General features: G+C 42.3%; 1 protein-coding gene across 3 annotated transcripts in view; it reads left to right on the top strand.

Moving 5' to 3' along the window:
• The window catches only part of LPAR3 (lysophosphatidic acid receptor 3), an 81,441-nt gene that overhangs the window by 20,139 nt on the left and 45,891 nt on the right, over positions 1-15,411 (top strand). Inside the window, exons 2-3 of one of the 3 annotated variants that reach the window (XM_023751798.1) lie at positions 5,164-5,926; positions 10,513-12,221. In XM_023751798.1, the coding sequence (XP_023607566.1) occupies positions 5,185-5,926; positions 10,513-10,649 (879 nt within the window). In that variant the 5' untranslated portion in view covers positions 5,164-5,184 and the 3' untranslated portion in view covers positions 10,650-12,221. Of the gene's footprint in view, positions 1-4,327; positions 4,490-5,163; positions 5,927-10,512; positions 12,222-15,411 lie in introns of those variants that run through there. The other 2 variants (XM_023751797.1, XM_006086149.3) reach the window with 2 other exon arrangements.

Below are 15,411 nucleotides of genomic sequence, written 5' to 3'. Positions count from 1 at the left end.
TTAATAAGTAAGGAGTTCCCTAATTGGTATATTTAGTGGGTGACGTGTAAGTCAGCAAAGGCATTTAATTGAACCTTTTCATTTTAGTGAGGGGAAGAGATAGTGTAGGACGGAGATTCATTCATTCACTCCACAAATGTTGATGTTATCAACAGGAGCATAAAAGGCATGGTGCCCACACTCCAAGAGCAGACTGGGTTGGTCTAGGGTCGGGGCTGGACTATAAATGCATAAACACAAAAGAAAATAGGTAACAGATGATAGGTGCTTTGGTGAAGATACAACAGGCTCTCTGGTCGTGAGAGCTGTGGGATTACTCCCCTCCCCACTTTCTTTTGGCCACCATGAGCTTGTTCTCTATATCTATGGGTTTGTTTCTGTTTTGTTTCGTTTATTCATGTGTGTGTGGGTTGTTTTTTTTTAGATTCCACATGTAAGTAACATCATATGGTATTTGTCTTTTTCTGTCTGACTTATTTTACTTAGCACTATACACTCTGTCCATCCATGTCATTGCAAATGGTAAGATTTCATTCTTTTTTATTGCTGAATAATATTCTACTGTATATACAGCATGGGGCAAAAATAGGTTTACATTTGCTTTATGGAAATTAATATAATAATTAATAATTGATAATACAAGAATAAACTCTATGTTTCTCATACTCACAACTGTAAATCTACTTTTGTCTCATCTTGTAAATACCACTTCTGTATTCATTCATCTAGGTTGTGTTCATATCTTGGCTATTACTAGCTATGTTGCAATAAACATAGAGATGCATATATCATTTCGAATTAGTGTTTTTGTTTTCTTTGGATAAGTACCCAGAAGTGGAATTGCTAGATTGTATGGCAGCTTTATTTTTAATTTTTTGAGGAACCTCCATACTGTTTTCCATAGTGGCCATACCAATTTATAACCTCACCGACAGTGTGAGGGTTCTCTTTTCTCCATTCTCACCAGCACTTTTTATTTGTTGATTTATCCATGATAACCATTCTGACAGATGTGAAGTGATATATCATTGTGGTTTTAATTTACCTGATGATTAGTGATGTTGAACATCTTTTCATATGTCTGTTGGCCATCTGAAATGTCTATTCAGGTCCTCTGCCCAAATTTTTATTTGAATTGTTTGGGTCTTTTGGTGTTAAGTTGTATGAGTTCTGTATATATTTTGGTTATAACCCCTTATTAGATATACTAGAGGCCCGATGCACGAAATTCGTACAAGAGTAGGCCTTCCTTCTTCCAGCTGCCAGCACCAGCTTCCCTCTGGCACCTGGGACCCAGCTTCCCTCGCAGCCCTGGCTTCATCCGGAAGGTCGTCAGGAAGGAAGTCTGGTCTAATTAGCATATTATGCTTTTATTATTATAGATAACATTTATGAATATCTTCTGTCATTTTATAGGTTGTCTTTTCATTTTGTTTATGGTTTCCTTTGCTGTACAAAACCTTTTTAGTTAGATGTAGTCCCATTTATTTAATTTTTCTTTTATTGACCTTGCCTGAGGAGACATCCAAACAGATATTACTAAGAGAAATGCCAAAGAGTTTGCTGCCTATGTTTTCTTCTAGGGGTTCTATAGCTTCAGTGTGGAGTTACTTTGGATTGGTCAGAGAAGGTATTTCTGTGAAGGGGGTATTTAGGCGAGGATCACAGAATCATATCTTAAGGTCTGAGAGGGGTCAAGAGATGACAAATCCGATCATTTGTTGTAAGTTCACCAAAGTTTTTGGTAATTTCCAGCTAAGAAAATATGATGATCTGTAGTTGATATGTACTGGGGATGGTCAACAAGCTTGGCAGCATATGGCAGAGGAGAAAAAAATCAAAAGTATTTACTAATTTACAAAACTTCCAGTTATTCATTTTTGGAGCTCTGGGATGATTGCATTAGGAAATGTTTTATAGGGGAGTTGGGGGAAATGATGTCCTGATTTGGTTAGTTATCAGCATATAAGGTTTTATGGCTACATGAAGCTTTAAGTAGAAAAACATTTTATTTTCATTATCACTGAAAAACTCTAAAGTGTGCTTAGCTGATAAATGTAGTAATATTGAACATAGGTGAATACTTGAGGCTTTTCTTTTGAACATTAATTTTAATGTTTCAGATTGTAGTTGTCAAGAAAGGTAGAATGCATTAAGTAGAATGTGAGCTTCTCAGACAGAACTTTTAAAGTAGCATTTAAAAGCCTATATTTTACAGAAAATGTGGAACAGAAAAATTTGTAAAGAATTTTTTAATGAGCCTCAATTCCACCATTCTTAATATTACACTTCGAGACTTTTTCTTATATTTTTTCTGTATCTTTAAAAAAATAGTCAAGACACCACACATATTTATGTATGTATATATGTATATAAATATATGTATACATATACCTAATATATAATTATTTGTAATTAAATAATGGCATTTTTTTCTCATATTACCACTACTTCATGGTAAATATGATTTTTTAATGGCTGCACAATATTCTATCCTCTGGAATATTTTTAACCAATTCCCTATATATGTTTCACCCAAAAGTAGAATTCAAGGCTGAGAGATAGGGAGCTGCTTGGCAGAAGTTCTGGCTAATCACGGTTTCTCTACTTTGTAAGACAAAACTACTTCTCAGTCTCATGTTAAAATATGTCTAAGAATGTGCCATTTCAGTTTTTATGGAGGAAAGTTGAATTTGAAGATTTTTGAAGTAAAAATCATTGAGGTTTTAAGACATCATATAATTACAAATGCAACCAAATTTATGAACCCAAACTAAAATATTAAGACTCCTTCGGAAGGAAATTGGGAAACGGAAACCTTAAAGTGTTGTGTGTTGTTGTTGTTTTTTTTGGTAGTATTATATTTCCAACATCTTCCTGACATATTAATCTTGACGTTGCTGATGAATTACTCAAAGATGTAATTTAAAATTAAAAATGTGTTTCTCTTAGGTATATAGAACATATAGCAAAATAAAATATATTATTTTTCATTAGTGAAAGGACACATATTAATTGCATCATTAAAATTTCTCATGTGTGTTTTTTATTGTTTGTCTTGAATTTCTATATACTTTCAACATTGTTGAAAGCTGAATTTTCTCCTTGGATATTTAATTTTATAGATTAGTATCGTCTACTCAACTCTTATATGCTGCTAGTAGAATTAGAAACACAATCTGTCTCAAGGACAGTTTGACGATATGTATCAGAAACCTTTAAATAAATTTATATAAATTACTTCAACTTGAAATCTATGGATTAATCTTAAGGAAATAATTGGCCAAGTATGTAAAGATTAATGCACAAGAATGTAACCTTGCTTATGAAAGCAACATATTAGAAACAACCTAAGTGTCCAGCATTTAGGGATCAGTTAAATAAAGTGTGGTGTATTCATAAACTGAATATTAGGAAGCTATTAAAATGATCAAATATATCTATACTTTTAATTTTAGAAAATTATCACAATAAAATGTAGATATATTGGCCTGTTGTATGGAGTTATCTGATATTGCCAATTAAATACTGGTGAATCCTGCGAAAGAGAGTAATTTTTGTTTTGTCATTGTTAAAATTGAGTCCCCTTCCTTGTAATGGAAAGGCACTAGAACTATTTGTCTCTTGAGACCACTCTCAGTTTATTTATTTTAAGCATATAAAGTCATATTCTTACCTTCCATTTGCTATGGCAGAGAGGCATGTGTCCAATTCATTTAAAGGTATCATATGTCATTAAAATGTAAATAAAAAGAAGACTGCCTAAGATACATTTCTGTTTTGTAGCATTGTAAACTGATATCTGATATGCTTGTCCTGATTCTGTATGTGGTATTGGATTACAGAATTTATAAGATCCTTAAAAGCTGGGGATTTCCATTAAGCTTTTCCTGTTAGAGCCACTTCATTCCCAGCAGTGAACTGCTCAGGGCCTGAGCCTACTGGATCTCCCGCAAATACATTGCAGCCCCATTCCTTGTGAGGGAGCCCATGGTTATTCTCTCCAGACGCTAGATTTCCTGACCTTCAGCCCTGGTCTTCTTTGATAGAAACTGACGTGGCTATACCCAGACCCTTGTGAGGCAGAACATCCGGTCTTCCCACCATGGATAGGAGGATGGGCAATCAATCTTAGAGCCTGTGCCCAGACCCTTCTTGGCCAAAAGCCCTCACTTTTGGGGTCCAAGAGATCTTGGAGCTGAGATTAGTATCTTCCCTGTCTGCCTGATACCCCAATTTGGGGTCTACTTTCAGACACGTGTCCTGAGGATTTGCCCTTGCTTGGCAGTTATGTTCTCACATCCTTGGACTTGTGTCCAAACTCCAGATCTCAGTCTTGCCCATGAAGGCCTGCCCTCCCACCACCTACTGTGTTGGAGAGAGCCCAGGGAAGGAAACTGACTCAGAGCGATTGAGTTGGAAAATCCAGTAAACAAATTCGCATTGGTACAATTGGGACTAGGAGAATAAGAAAGAAGTAAACAACAAGGTAAGGAAGGAGTATTGAGACCAGTCTCCAGCCTGTACCACATGCTTGTCAAGTGAGTGTTGTCATTGTACTTGAAACCAAGAGATGGCAAAAGCAAGATCAGGAGTGGAATCAGAGTGGTGGAAAACTGAACTCTTGGGGAAGCCACTTGGTCATGTGAAAAGTAACTCAACACCCGTTATCTTGGCAAGAATGCGCCTGCCATTGCCAACCTGCCTTTGATTAATGAACAGAACCCATAAATAAGAAATGAGCTGGAAACTGCCAGGAGAAAGCATTAATATGCTGTACTGCAATCATTGCCAGGACAGAGCGGATATTGCAGGGCTCAGAATATTTGAATTACTGCTGCCTCCATGATCATTTATTCATTGATTTATTCAGCCAGCATTCAGCAGAGACCTGTCTTGAGGCAGCCAGGGAATATAAGTTCTGGGGTTATGATGGTGACATTTCCACTCCTTCACTGAGCTTGCACCTCACCTGGGAAACAGACAACAATGACCCATGTGAGATAAATGCTGTGACAGGAGGTCAGGGTTAGGGTCTGGAGCAAGGGACATTTACTGAGATTGGAAGGATTGAGAGGAGCTGGCCAGACAAGGGGCAAGGGGTGGTTTATTGATTGATTTTGCAAAGAGTGATATTTGTTTCTTCTTTAAATTTCTTCCTAGGATGTTCAGTTCTTCTCCACAATGAATGAGTGTCACTATGATAAGCAGATGGACTTTTTTTATAACAGAAGCAACACCGACACTGACACCTCCGATGACTGGACAGGAACGAAGCTTGTGATCCTTCTATGCGTTGGAACATTTTTCTGCCTGTTTATTTTCTTTTCTAATTCTCTGGTCATCGCAGCGGTGATTAAAAACAGAAAGTTTCATTTCCCCTTCTACTACCTGTTGGCTAACCTAGCTGCTGCAGATTTCTTTGCTGGAATTGCCTATGTATTCCTGATGTTCCACACTGGCCCCGTGTCAAGAACTTTGACCGTCAACCGCTGGCTTCTCCGCCAGGGGCTTCTGGACACTAGCTTGACTGCCTCCCTGACCAATTTGCTGGTGATTGCCGTGGAGAGGCACATGTCAATCATGAGGATGCGGGTCCACAGCAACCTGACCAAAAAGAGGGTGACTTTGCTCATTTTGTTTGTCTGGGCCATTGCCATCTTTATGGGGGCGGTCCCCACACTGGGCTGGAATTGCCTCTGTGACATCTCTACCTGCTCTTCCCTGGCCCCCATTTACAGCAGGAGTTACCTCATTTTCTGGACTGTGTCCAACCTCCTGGCCTTCTTCATCATGGTCGTGGTGTACCTGCGGATCTACATGTACGTCAAGAGGAAAACCAACGTCTTGTCCCCACATACCAGTGGCTCCATCAGCCGCCGGAGGACCCCCATGAAGCTAATGAAGACAGTGATGACTGTCTTAGGTAAGAGGAGCCCGGGGAATCATCCTTCCCATTCATTCAGCACATATTTACTGAGTATCTACTGTATATAAGGCACTTACTAGGCAGTAGGAATGCAGCAGTGAACAAGAACAGATATAAATCTCCACCTGCCTCCAGCTTATACACTAGTAGGGGAAGACAAAAATGAGTATTCTAATAGGGAGAAATAAAATAATTTTATAACAATTTTAAAATAACATTTATAAAATAAGAGGTTGATGAATCTTATTGGGAAAATTAAAGCAGGGAAGGGAGATGAGTGCTAAGCAGGTGTAGTTTGCAATTTCAAAAAGCACTGTGAGGACCAGCTTCATCTAGAGCAGCGGTTCTCAACCTGTGGGTCGCGACCCCTTTGGGGGTCGAAAGACCCTTTCACAGGAGTCGCCTAAGACCATCGGAAAACACATATATAATTACATATTGTTTTTGTGATTAATCACTATGCTTTAATTATGTTCAATTTGTAACAATGAAAATACATCCTGCATATCAGATATTTACATTACGATTCATAACAGTAGCAAAATTACAGTTATGAAGTAGCAACGAAAATAATTTTATGGTTGGGGGTCACCACAACATGAGGAACTGTATTAAAGGGTCGCGGCATTAGGAAGGTTGAGAACCACTGATCTAGAGGATGACTTTTGAGCAGGGACGTGAAGGTGTTGAGGGAGCCAAGCTCATGGATGGGGAAGGGCGTTCCAAGCAGAAGATGCAGTAAGCACCGGGGCCTGAACAGAAGGAGGCCAGCGTGGCTGGAGTGGCGTGAACTGGGGAGAGTAGGAGGAGATTAGGTCAGAGGCCTGAGGGTAGAATGGGGCAACTCAGATTATTTAGGACTATGTCATGATCCTACTTAGGTTTTAATGGCCTCTCTCTGGCTGCTGTTTTGAGAAAATGCTACTGTGGGGCCAGGGCAAAAGCGAGAGAATGTCTTACGAGGGTGCTTTCAGTACTCAGGAGGGATGATAGTGCTGGGGACCAGAGGGCAGATTGGAGGTTTTGAGGTCTGGTCAGATTCTGGGTGTTTCTAAAGGTAGAGTTGATAGGATTTGCTGACTGGTAAGGGATGAAGGAAGTGAGAAGAGGAGGGGAAGGTGGGGAGTGTTATTTACTGAGGTGGGAAAGACAGAAGAGGGGGAGGTTGGGGGCAAAGTCAGGAGTTTGGTTTTGGACAAACTAAGTTAAGGATCTGTTAGACATCTCAGTGGAGTCACTGAGAAGGCAGTGGGATGTATGCATCAGGAGTTCAGGATTAGGCATGGGCTGGAGATCTATATTTGAGAGTCACTGAGGAAAGAAACGCTCTTTTAAACCACAAGACTGGATGGAGATGAGAAGAGGACCCAGGAATGAGCCTCAGGACACTCCAATGTGAGGAGGAGGGGAGGCAGGGGACAGCCAGCGAAGGAGCCCCAGAGGAGTAGCCAGAAATCCCGGGAGAATGTGGTGGCCCAGAAGCCAAGAGCGGGAAGCCCTGGAGGATAGGCAGTATCAGCAGTGGAGTCCTCCTGAGACATGGAGTCCGATGAGCTTACGGGGTTTAGCAAAGCGGTCGTATTATAATGACCGTGAGAAGACTGAATTTAGTGTAGCCACGAGCCCGATCAGAGCAAAATGAAGAAGGAAATGGAGGGGAGGATTTAGGACAACTTCTGAGAAGTTTGCTTTGACCTGTGAGCCCTGTACCATGAAGTCACATTCAGTGCAAAGAATGTTCCCTTCATTTTGTTTTTTCTATGGCAGATGGCTGTTGTCCCCCAATTCCAGTCCTGGGTTACAGGTAGAATTTGGGATGTGTGGGCAGACACCTTTGTGGTTTCTCAGGCCTTGTATTTGAAGTTTGGAGGCCTTTCCTCACCATGGCTGCAGCAAGGGGGACTGTTAGTGAGAGACCCAGGAGTACGGTCAAGTCCCAATGTAAAGGAATTAAAAAATGAGCTCTCAGGAAACCATCCACATTAGAGGAAATAGGGTGTCTGCAGTGTGGTGTGGAAACCATCATCAGGTCTCTATGTCCTAAAACTGCTAGTAAGATTTACAGATCAGCAGACACACAGCGTGATTGTTAAAATAATTTCCAACTCAGGATTTATTTTTGTTAACTAGTATTTATTTATTGGTATATTTATTATTATTTTTGTTAATCCTCACCCAAGGATATTTTTCCATTGATTTTTAGAGAGAGTGGAAAGGAGAGGGAGAGACAGAGAGAAACATTGATGTGAGAGAGACATCAGTTGGTTGCCTCCATCATGCACCCTGACCAGGCCGGGGAACCTGCAATCAAGGTATGTGCCTTTGACTGGATTCGAACCTGGGACCCTTCAGTCCATGGGCCGACACTCTATCCACTGAGCCAAACCGGCTAGAGCTTAGTTAACTAATATTTATGTAGTGTTTCATACGTGTCAAACATTGTCCTAAGTATTTTACATGTATGAACTGAATGCTCATGGCAACCTCATGAGGTAGGTATTACTATTACCCCATTTTCCAGATGAGGAAACTAAGCAGAGAGTTCAAGCAGTATGCCCAGGGCCATTTGGCTGTTACTAGTGGAACCAAGACTGGCCAGGTGGCCTTTGGAGTCCACATGTTTAACACACACTCTGCAACTACTTTTGGTTGTTTGGACTTTTTACGCATCTTTGTCCTGTCTTCTCCTTTGACCACCTCCTCCTTCTTTGAGTGCCTTCACAAGAACATAGACAAGAAAAAGAAAAAAAGGGGTCAGTTCATCAATGGTTCCGCTCTTGAGCGAGAGAGGATATTTTTGGTAAAGAGTAAAGTTTGTTATTTACTGGTAGTGTGAATGGACTCTGCTGCTTTCCCTGCTTCACTTACAAACATAATCGTTTGCTTGGCTATGTGTCTTGAGCCATTACCTGCCCGATTAAGGAGAAAACTTAACTTTTTCAGTATATGATATTCACGTGCAGCATGAGATAGAAGAAGCTTCTATAAGCCTAGGTGGAGAGAGTAGGACTCTGTGATGTGGTCATGGTCACGAGCTTTGGTTTTGTAGGTAACTTTGTCTGGACCATAAGGAAGAGTTTAAAATAAAGCAGCTGTGTGGTTTTGGTAGGTGCGGTATTGGATAAAGGAAGCACTGGAATAAACAGTGAAATTGCCCAGCGGGATAAGAGAAGTCGTGACATTGAGATGGCACAACATCAGGGAATTGGTTGATGAGAGGAAGACAGTTTGGTGCTGACTTGGGAAGTTCCTCAGTGGTGAGACTGAGGGATCTGCTGGAAGACAGGAAGTCTGGGGACCAGGGAAGTGAAACTGAAGAGCTAGGTGGTCTGAGGTTTTGAGCTGATTTCTTTGGGTAACAGAAGATTTGTTTGGGGTTTGAACTCCAACTCTGTCATTTTCTACAAAGGTGATCTGAAGCACGTTAGCGCACCTATTTTGGTTAAATTTTCTCATCTGAGGTGGAACAGATAATCTTTAAGGTCTTTCAATGTTACGAAATTCAACGATCCTATTATAACCAAAGGTCACCAAAGCTGATGCAGAGTTCTGTGGATTGACTGTGTATCAAGCACAGAGTCTTCTTCCATGAGAGCATCTACCACAGCGTCCGCTCAGCGGGGAAGCCGCTCAGTTGCTCTGTCTGATTCATGAAAAAATTCAGTTGCCTGAGACAAGTGTCTCCCATGTGATAGTATATCAGAAAAATCAACAGTGCTGGCATCTACCATTATGGTTGTCACTGGTGCTGAGTATATGGAAATTAATAACTTAATGCTTCTTTCTATAGTGATTACCTGATTTAAATAGCTTCATAGTAAAATACTAAACCTTTCTATTTACTCCTTGCTATGTATGTTGTAAGAAAGGTTAATTTAAGATTAAATTTTCTTATAAACACACCTTTTAAGTATTAGAAAGTCAATCAATGCCTATTAACTGTTTGTTAAACAGCATCTAAGAGGCAAAAGGTTGCATGAATTCAGTGAGCTGAATCTCATTTCAGAGAAGGGGGAAGGGATGGACAGGCCTATAGAATTTGGGGGAGACTTCTTAGAGCGCTTGGGATGTGATCTGGAAAAATAAATGGAGTTTGTATGGGCAGGAAGGAAACAGTATAATCAAAAGTGTGACGGTAGAAACATCTAAAGCTTTTGCAGAACCACAAGGAAAGCCCTTAGGAGCACAGGTGCATGTTGTGGTACAAGGGGAAATAGTTCAGCTGTGAGCTGGGAAAGTTTAGTTGGCCATCCTTTTGGAAGGAGAGAGGTAGACCAGAAAACTTGTGTGTTTCTCTCCAGCTTTAGGATTCTGGTTGGACACAAAGGCATGCAGAGCTGGATAGGGAGCAGATTCTTTCCTCATTGAGGGAGGTGCAAGCGTGAGGATGGTGCTGTGAATTTTAAATCTGTGCATGATTGGAAAGGCATCTAGTCATCGTGTTCCCATTTCAGCAGCCCTGGGGCAGAATGCTTGCTCACTTCTGGGTTATGAAGTGTGATGGGCCCTTTACATGAAAGAAGTTGTTTATTGAATGTTCTCATCGCAAAGGCATTGGGGACATGGGATCTTACTTTCCACAGGGCACCAAGGCCCTGCCCAAGAGAGAGTCCTGTGTTTTGGAATTGTGCTTGTCAACATGCTAATCATCTGTAGCAACCAAACACACAAGGAACCCCCGTGGAAAGCTCTCCTGTACCGTCAGCACAGCACCAAGTGAACTGAGCAAATGGGTGGTTTGTTTCCCAGAAAATGGGCTGGACTTGCTTCTATTTTGCAATGACTTGAAATGCAAAAGAAAAGTTGAAGGGATTCGTGAATTACACTTTTGAAATCTTCCATGAACCTTCCTGTCTCTTAGGGCGGTGTTTTTCAAACTGTAGGTTGTGAACCACTGTCAAGTAATGAAATCAGTTTGGAGATTGTAACTGACACTGTTTTACAATGTGTGTGTGTGTGTGTGTGTGTGTGTGTGTGTGTGATGGATTTGGTATAAAATGTATTTCTTACTATGGGTTATGGTCAAGAACATCTAAAAAGTCAAGGATTTAGGGTCAAGGTTTCCTTTTTGGCCAATAAAGAACTGAACTCTGTTATAATATGAGAAACATTACAGGTAAGGGGCTTTCAAAAGATCTGTGGTAATTGAAAGACAGAGCTAGACACTTCTCATTCCTCCCTCCCACCTCTCCACTTAGATCAATACTCACTCCTGTTTGCCTTCTCTCAGGGGAGAGAGGAAGGAGGTAAGGTGGTGGTAACAGAAGAAATAATATTCGGAGTTCTCATGCTGGGAAATGGGTGAAATTAGTACCATAAGGAGCCTTGCTAGAGCACTCCTAACAATCATACATGACATTTCTGTAACATGGTGTCCCTTTCAGTGTTTTAAGGCATTGTTCTCATCAAGTCTCACAGAAATCCTGCAAGGGAAGTGGGGATGATGTTATCCTGTCTTGCTGCCACTCCCCTAGATGCACCCTGTACTCAGCCGTAATTAATTATTTACAGTTCCTCATTTTGCATCCCTAAGCCTTTGCACTTGCTGGAATACCTCTCCTCTGGTTCTGCCTGGGAAACTCCCATTCATCTGTAAGACTCAGCTCCAGGGCCTGTCTTCTCTGAATCTTTCCTTGCCCTGCCTCGGTAAATCTGATGGCTCCCTCCTTCGGACTTCGGGCCACCTGTGTGTCGTCTATACCGTAATCAATGCACTTCATTGTTTACCTGCCTTTATTTTTAACTAGAATGTGTGTTCTTTGAAGTCAGGAACTGTACCTTATCTTTGCATCTCTAACATGCAGCACGCTGTCTGTAACACGCTTGCTGAGATTATAATAAATAAGGAAGTCGAGGTTTAGGGGAGGTATGTGGCTTTTCAAAAGCTGGAACTATAAGTAGGACCCAGGTTTCCTCACATGCAGCCGGGCTGTTGGCTCGCTCTGGCTCTCACATGACCTGCCTGTGAGGTCACTGGGCTGGGGAGTGAGGGGGCGTCTCACTTTATAACATGGGAGACAGGTCTCAGAAGACCACGTGAGAGTGCCACACGGGGAAGAGGAAAACAAATGAACATTTCTGAATGCCTACCGCAAGGAGGTCTGCATGTGACATGCTTTCAGGATTTTATCTCACTTAATTCTCATAGCAACTCTGCCGATCTGTTTTATAGATGGGGAAACTCGGGTATAAAGCATCTTGCCCGTAGACTCTGACTGGTACAAATAATTATCGGTAATACTCATTGTGGGCTCTATGTGGCTCTAAGCATCTTACATGTTTTATTTCATTTCATCTTCATGACAGCCCAAGGAGGGAGGTTCTGTTATTATTACCAGATGAGGAAACTTAGGCCCAGAGGGGTTCGGTGTCTTGCCCGAGATTAGAAGAAAGCAGAGATTGGAGTCCCAGCAGATTGGCCCCAGGACCCCACTCTTCAAGGTTAGTTAGCAGCCTCTTGTATGTGACGGGGCTAGAGCAGCATCGAGCCAGGTAATGAGGTGTAGAGCCTGCATGTCCCTTGATTCTTAGTTAAGGTTATTTCTGTAGAGTCACTTGATTGCTCAAGGTTTAGCTCACTCTTGATTGGTTTCAGAGGTGTTGCAGCATGGTAGTCACAGTCATGACATTATATCCCAGGACGGACAGCTCCAGTCTTCAAACCGTATGTTCATTGAAGTAAATGGCGAGAGGAGGGGCCCTGGAGTAGGGTGGGAACCAAATTTAAATTCTGGCCTTGCCACTTCCAGGTTGTGTGACGCTGAACAATGTGCCTGCCCGCTTCCCCCTCCGTTAGATGGGGATGACAGCAGTACCTCTGGCATGGCCAGGTTTTGAGGGTACAGTGAGATAATACAAAGTACCTAGTGGGGTGCTTGGCACACAGTAAGTACTAAGCCACTCACATAATAAGCAGTAAGTGCTAAGGAAAGGAAGCTACTCTTAGGCCTTCGTTTGACCCTGAAGAGCCTTGCCCAGGATTCAAGCAGCGTGTCCTTTCCCCCAGGTAATGTCACAGGCACTGTAGGAATGGGGACTAGAGACCTCCTGGTGGCGCCATCATGGTGGCAGGTTTTGTAAAGTGGACAAGTAGCCTGGAGGAAGCTAACTGGGTGTGCTTTGCAGAGGCTACCAGACAGCTGGTGAATGGCACCAGCTTGGTTCCAGGGGACCAGGGCCAACATGTGGTCACCACCACGCCTACCCCCAGTGAAATTCTGTTAATGATTCCACTTTTGCAACATTTATGAATGGAAAATTATAAGTGAGACCCTGACTATCAAGTATTAGCTTAATAAAAATCTCATAACACAGCACCAACACCTGTGTGTAGATCGACGTGACAGTCCTCATAAGACACTGTCCTCATCTTGCTGATGCCTCCCAGCAGGGTGCCTCATTAGTCAGGTACTATTACCATCCCTACTAGGATTGGAAATTTAACCTTTGTCAGAACAGAATGGGGTCCAGAACCCAGACCTTTTATACTTAAGGTTCTGTTTCTGAACTTCATCAATGAACTGTCCTTGCTCCATTTAAAAAGGGGGGGGCACCCACACATGCACATGTGCACACACATGCAGAAACCAGGAGTCAAAAGACGCTAACCAGAGCCCCTGGGAATTCTGAACATTTGCTTTCAGCCTTTGTGGACTTACAGTGGCTTCCGTATCACAGAAGCCTGCTCTCCGTGTTTGCTGCCTTGCATGCCTTAGCAATCAGATATCTGTTAAAAAAAAAAAAAAAGAGTGAAAGCTTTGCCTTAAGAAGTGCTGAGTGAGGCGATCAGCTTGTTGGCACACAGGAGCTGTCTTGTTGCTGTGCAGTCATGTCAGAATGCCTCATTCTTTTCACAGTCAAGCCGCCCAGGCACCAATCCTGAGTACACTGAGTCCAGGGTGTTCATACTTTTGTCTTGAAACAGCGAATCAAGGAGCACCTTTGTGTGCTTCCGGACATAGCAGCGGGGACGAGGGCCTTGAGGGAGAGAGGCATTTATTCCAGGGCAAACTGTGAATGAGAGAGTGCAAACATAACCTCCTCCCAATTGCTGCTCCTTGCGATTCTGCTTGACAGACCCCTCCATTCTGAGGGGGAGGGTGGTGATTAAGAAACCTCAGTGTCTGATGTTAGAGGGAAGACAGCTTCAAATTTAAAAAAAACAAAACCCACTGTTGCCCGCCACCGCATCCCACCTTTTCAGATTGTCTCCACTTGTTGACAACTCCCACCCCCACAGGTGTAGCTCTGTCCCAGCCTCTCATCTGCTGCCTGTGGCCCTTTATCTCATGCCTGGCTGTTGGTTCTTTTTCCTGCTCGCGGTTGCAGATGCCTCCCTGTGAGTCACTCCCAGTGCAGAAGTCATTTTTCCAAATCGCCATCCTTGTTTCCAGCGTAATCACTGCTCTGCTTTCTTCCTTCCATTTCCTCCACACGCCCCTTCAGTCCTGCTCCTCTGGGTCCACTCCAATCACACGTCCTCCTCCAGAACGTTCTTTCTAGCTTTTCTTCTTTTTAGAAACTTGAAACGCTCCTCTTCAGCTGGGACAAACAATGATTGAATATTGCCTGGGTGCAGGGTAAAGAAACACTTCTCAAATTCAATCCCCCCCCCCAAAAAATAATTGATAGGTATAATTGTATATATTTAAAGTGTACAGCATGATGATTTGATATACATGTACATTGTGGAATGATTACCAAGATTAAGACAATTAAACATCCATCTCCTACTATAGTTAATTCTGTTTATTTTGTTGTTGCTTTTGGGGTGAGAATACTTACTATGTACTCTCAGCAACTTGCAGGTAAACAGTACCGTATTATTAACCATGCTCATCATGTCCTACATTAGATCCTCAGAATTTATAACTGAAATGTTGTGCCCCTTGACCTACATCTCCCATTTCCCCTCCCCCCAACCCTGACCACCACCACTCTACTCTGCATTTAGCAACTCCCGCCTTCCTCTCAACCTATCAGTATCCTCAAGCTCCTACAGGGGTCTTCATTCCATTTCTTTGAAATTGGCTTCTTTCTTTGCTTTGAACTCCACATATAAGAGATAGCATACAGTGTTTGTCTTTCTCTGCCTTGTCACTTAGCAGAGAAGTTCCATTACCCAGCGACGACCAACCCTGCTGCCAAAACCCAGGCTCCTGGGAGGCTTAGGGTTCCAGAACTTGGGAATGCCTTCTCCTAGGGCCTCCATTTCTGCCAAAGGAGAATGGGATTATTACCTGTCACACCTCCAGGCTAACACCTGGAATAGCCTGGTGTGTACTGACCCCTTGGTAGAATTTTATCAAATCCGTGCTAATATTGTTTGTACCTAGAAAATGTCCACTGGGGACTGTGCATCTAGTGTGTAGCTAAAGCACACAGGTTGGATGGGAATAGGGAGTAAAGAGTGTTTACTGGAATCCCAACCTGTCACAGACCCAGGGATCTACAGAGAAGCCCGGAGAAAAGGCAGGTGAACT

This window comes from Myotis lucifugus, unplaced genomic scaffold (genome assembly GCF_000147115.1).
Source record: "Myotis lucifugus unplaced genomic scaffold, Myoluc2.0 scaffold_25, whole genome shotgun sequence".
In the NCBI taxonomy this organism is placed as follows: domain Eukaryota; kingdom Metazoa; phylum Chordata; class Mammalia; order Chiroptera; family Vespertilionidae; genus Myotis; species Myotis lucifugus.
Note: the sequence above shows the minus strand (reverse complement) of the source record. Positions and strands in the feature narration are given on the sequence as shown.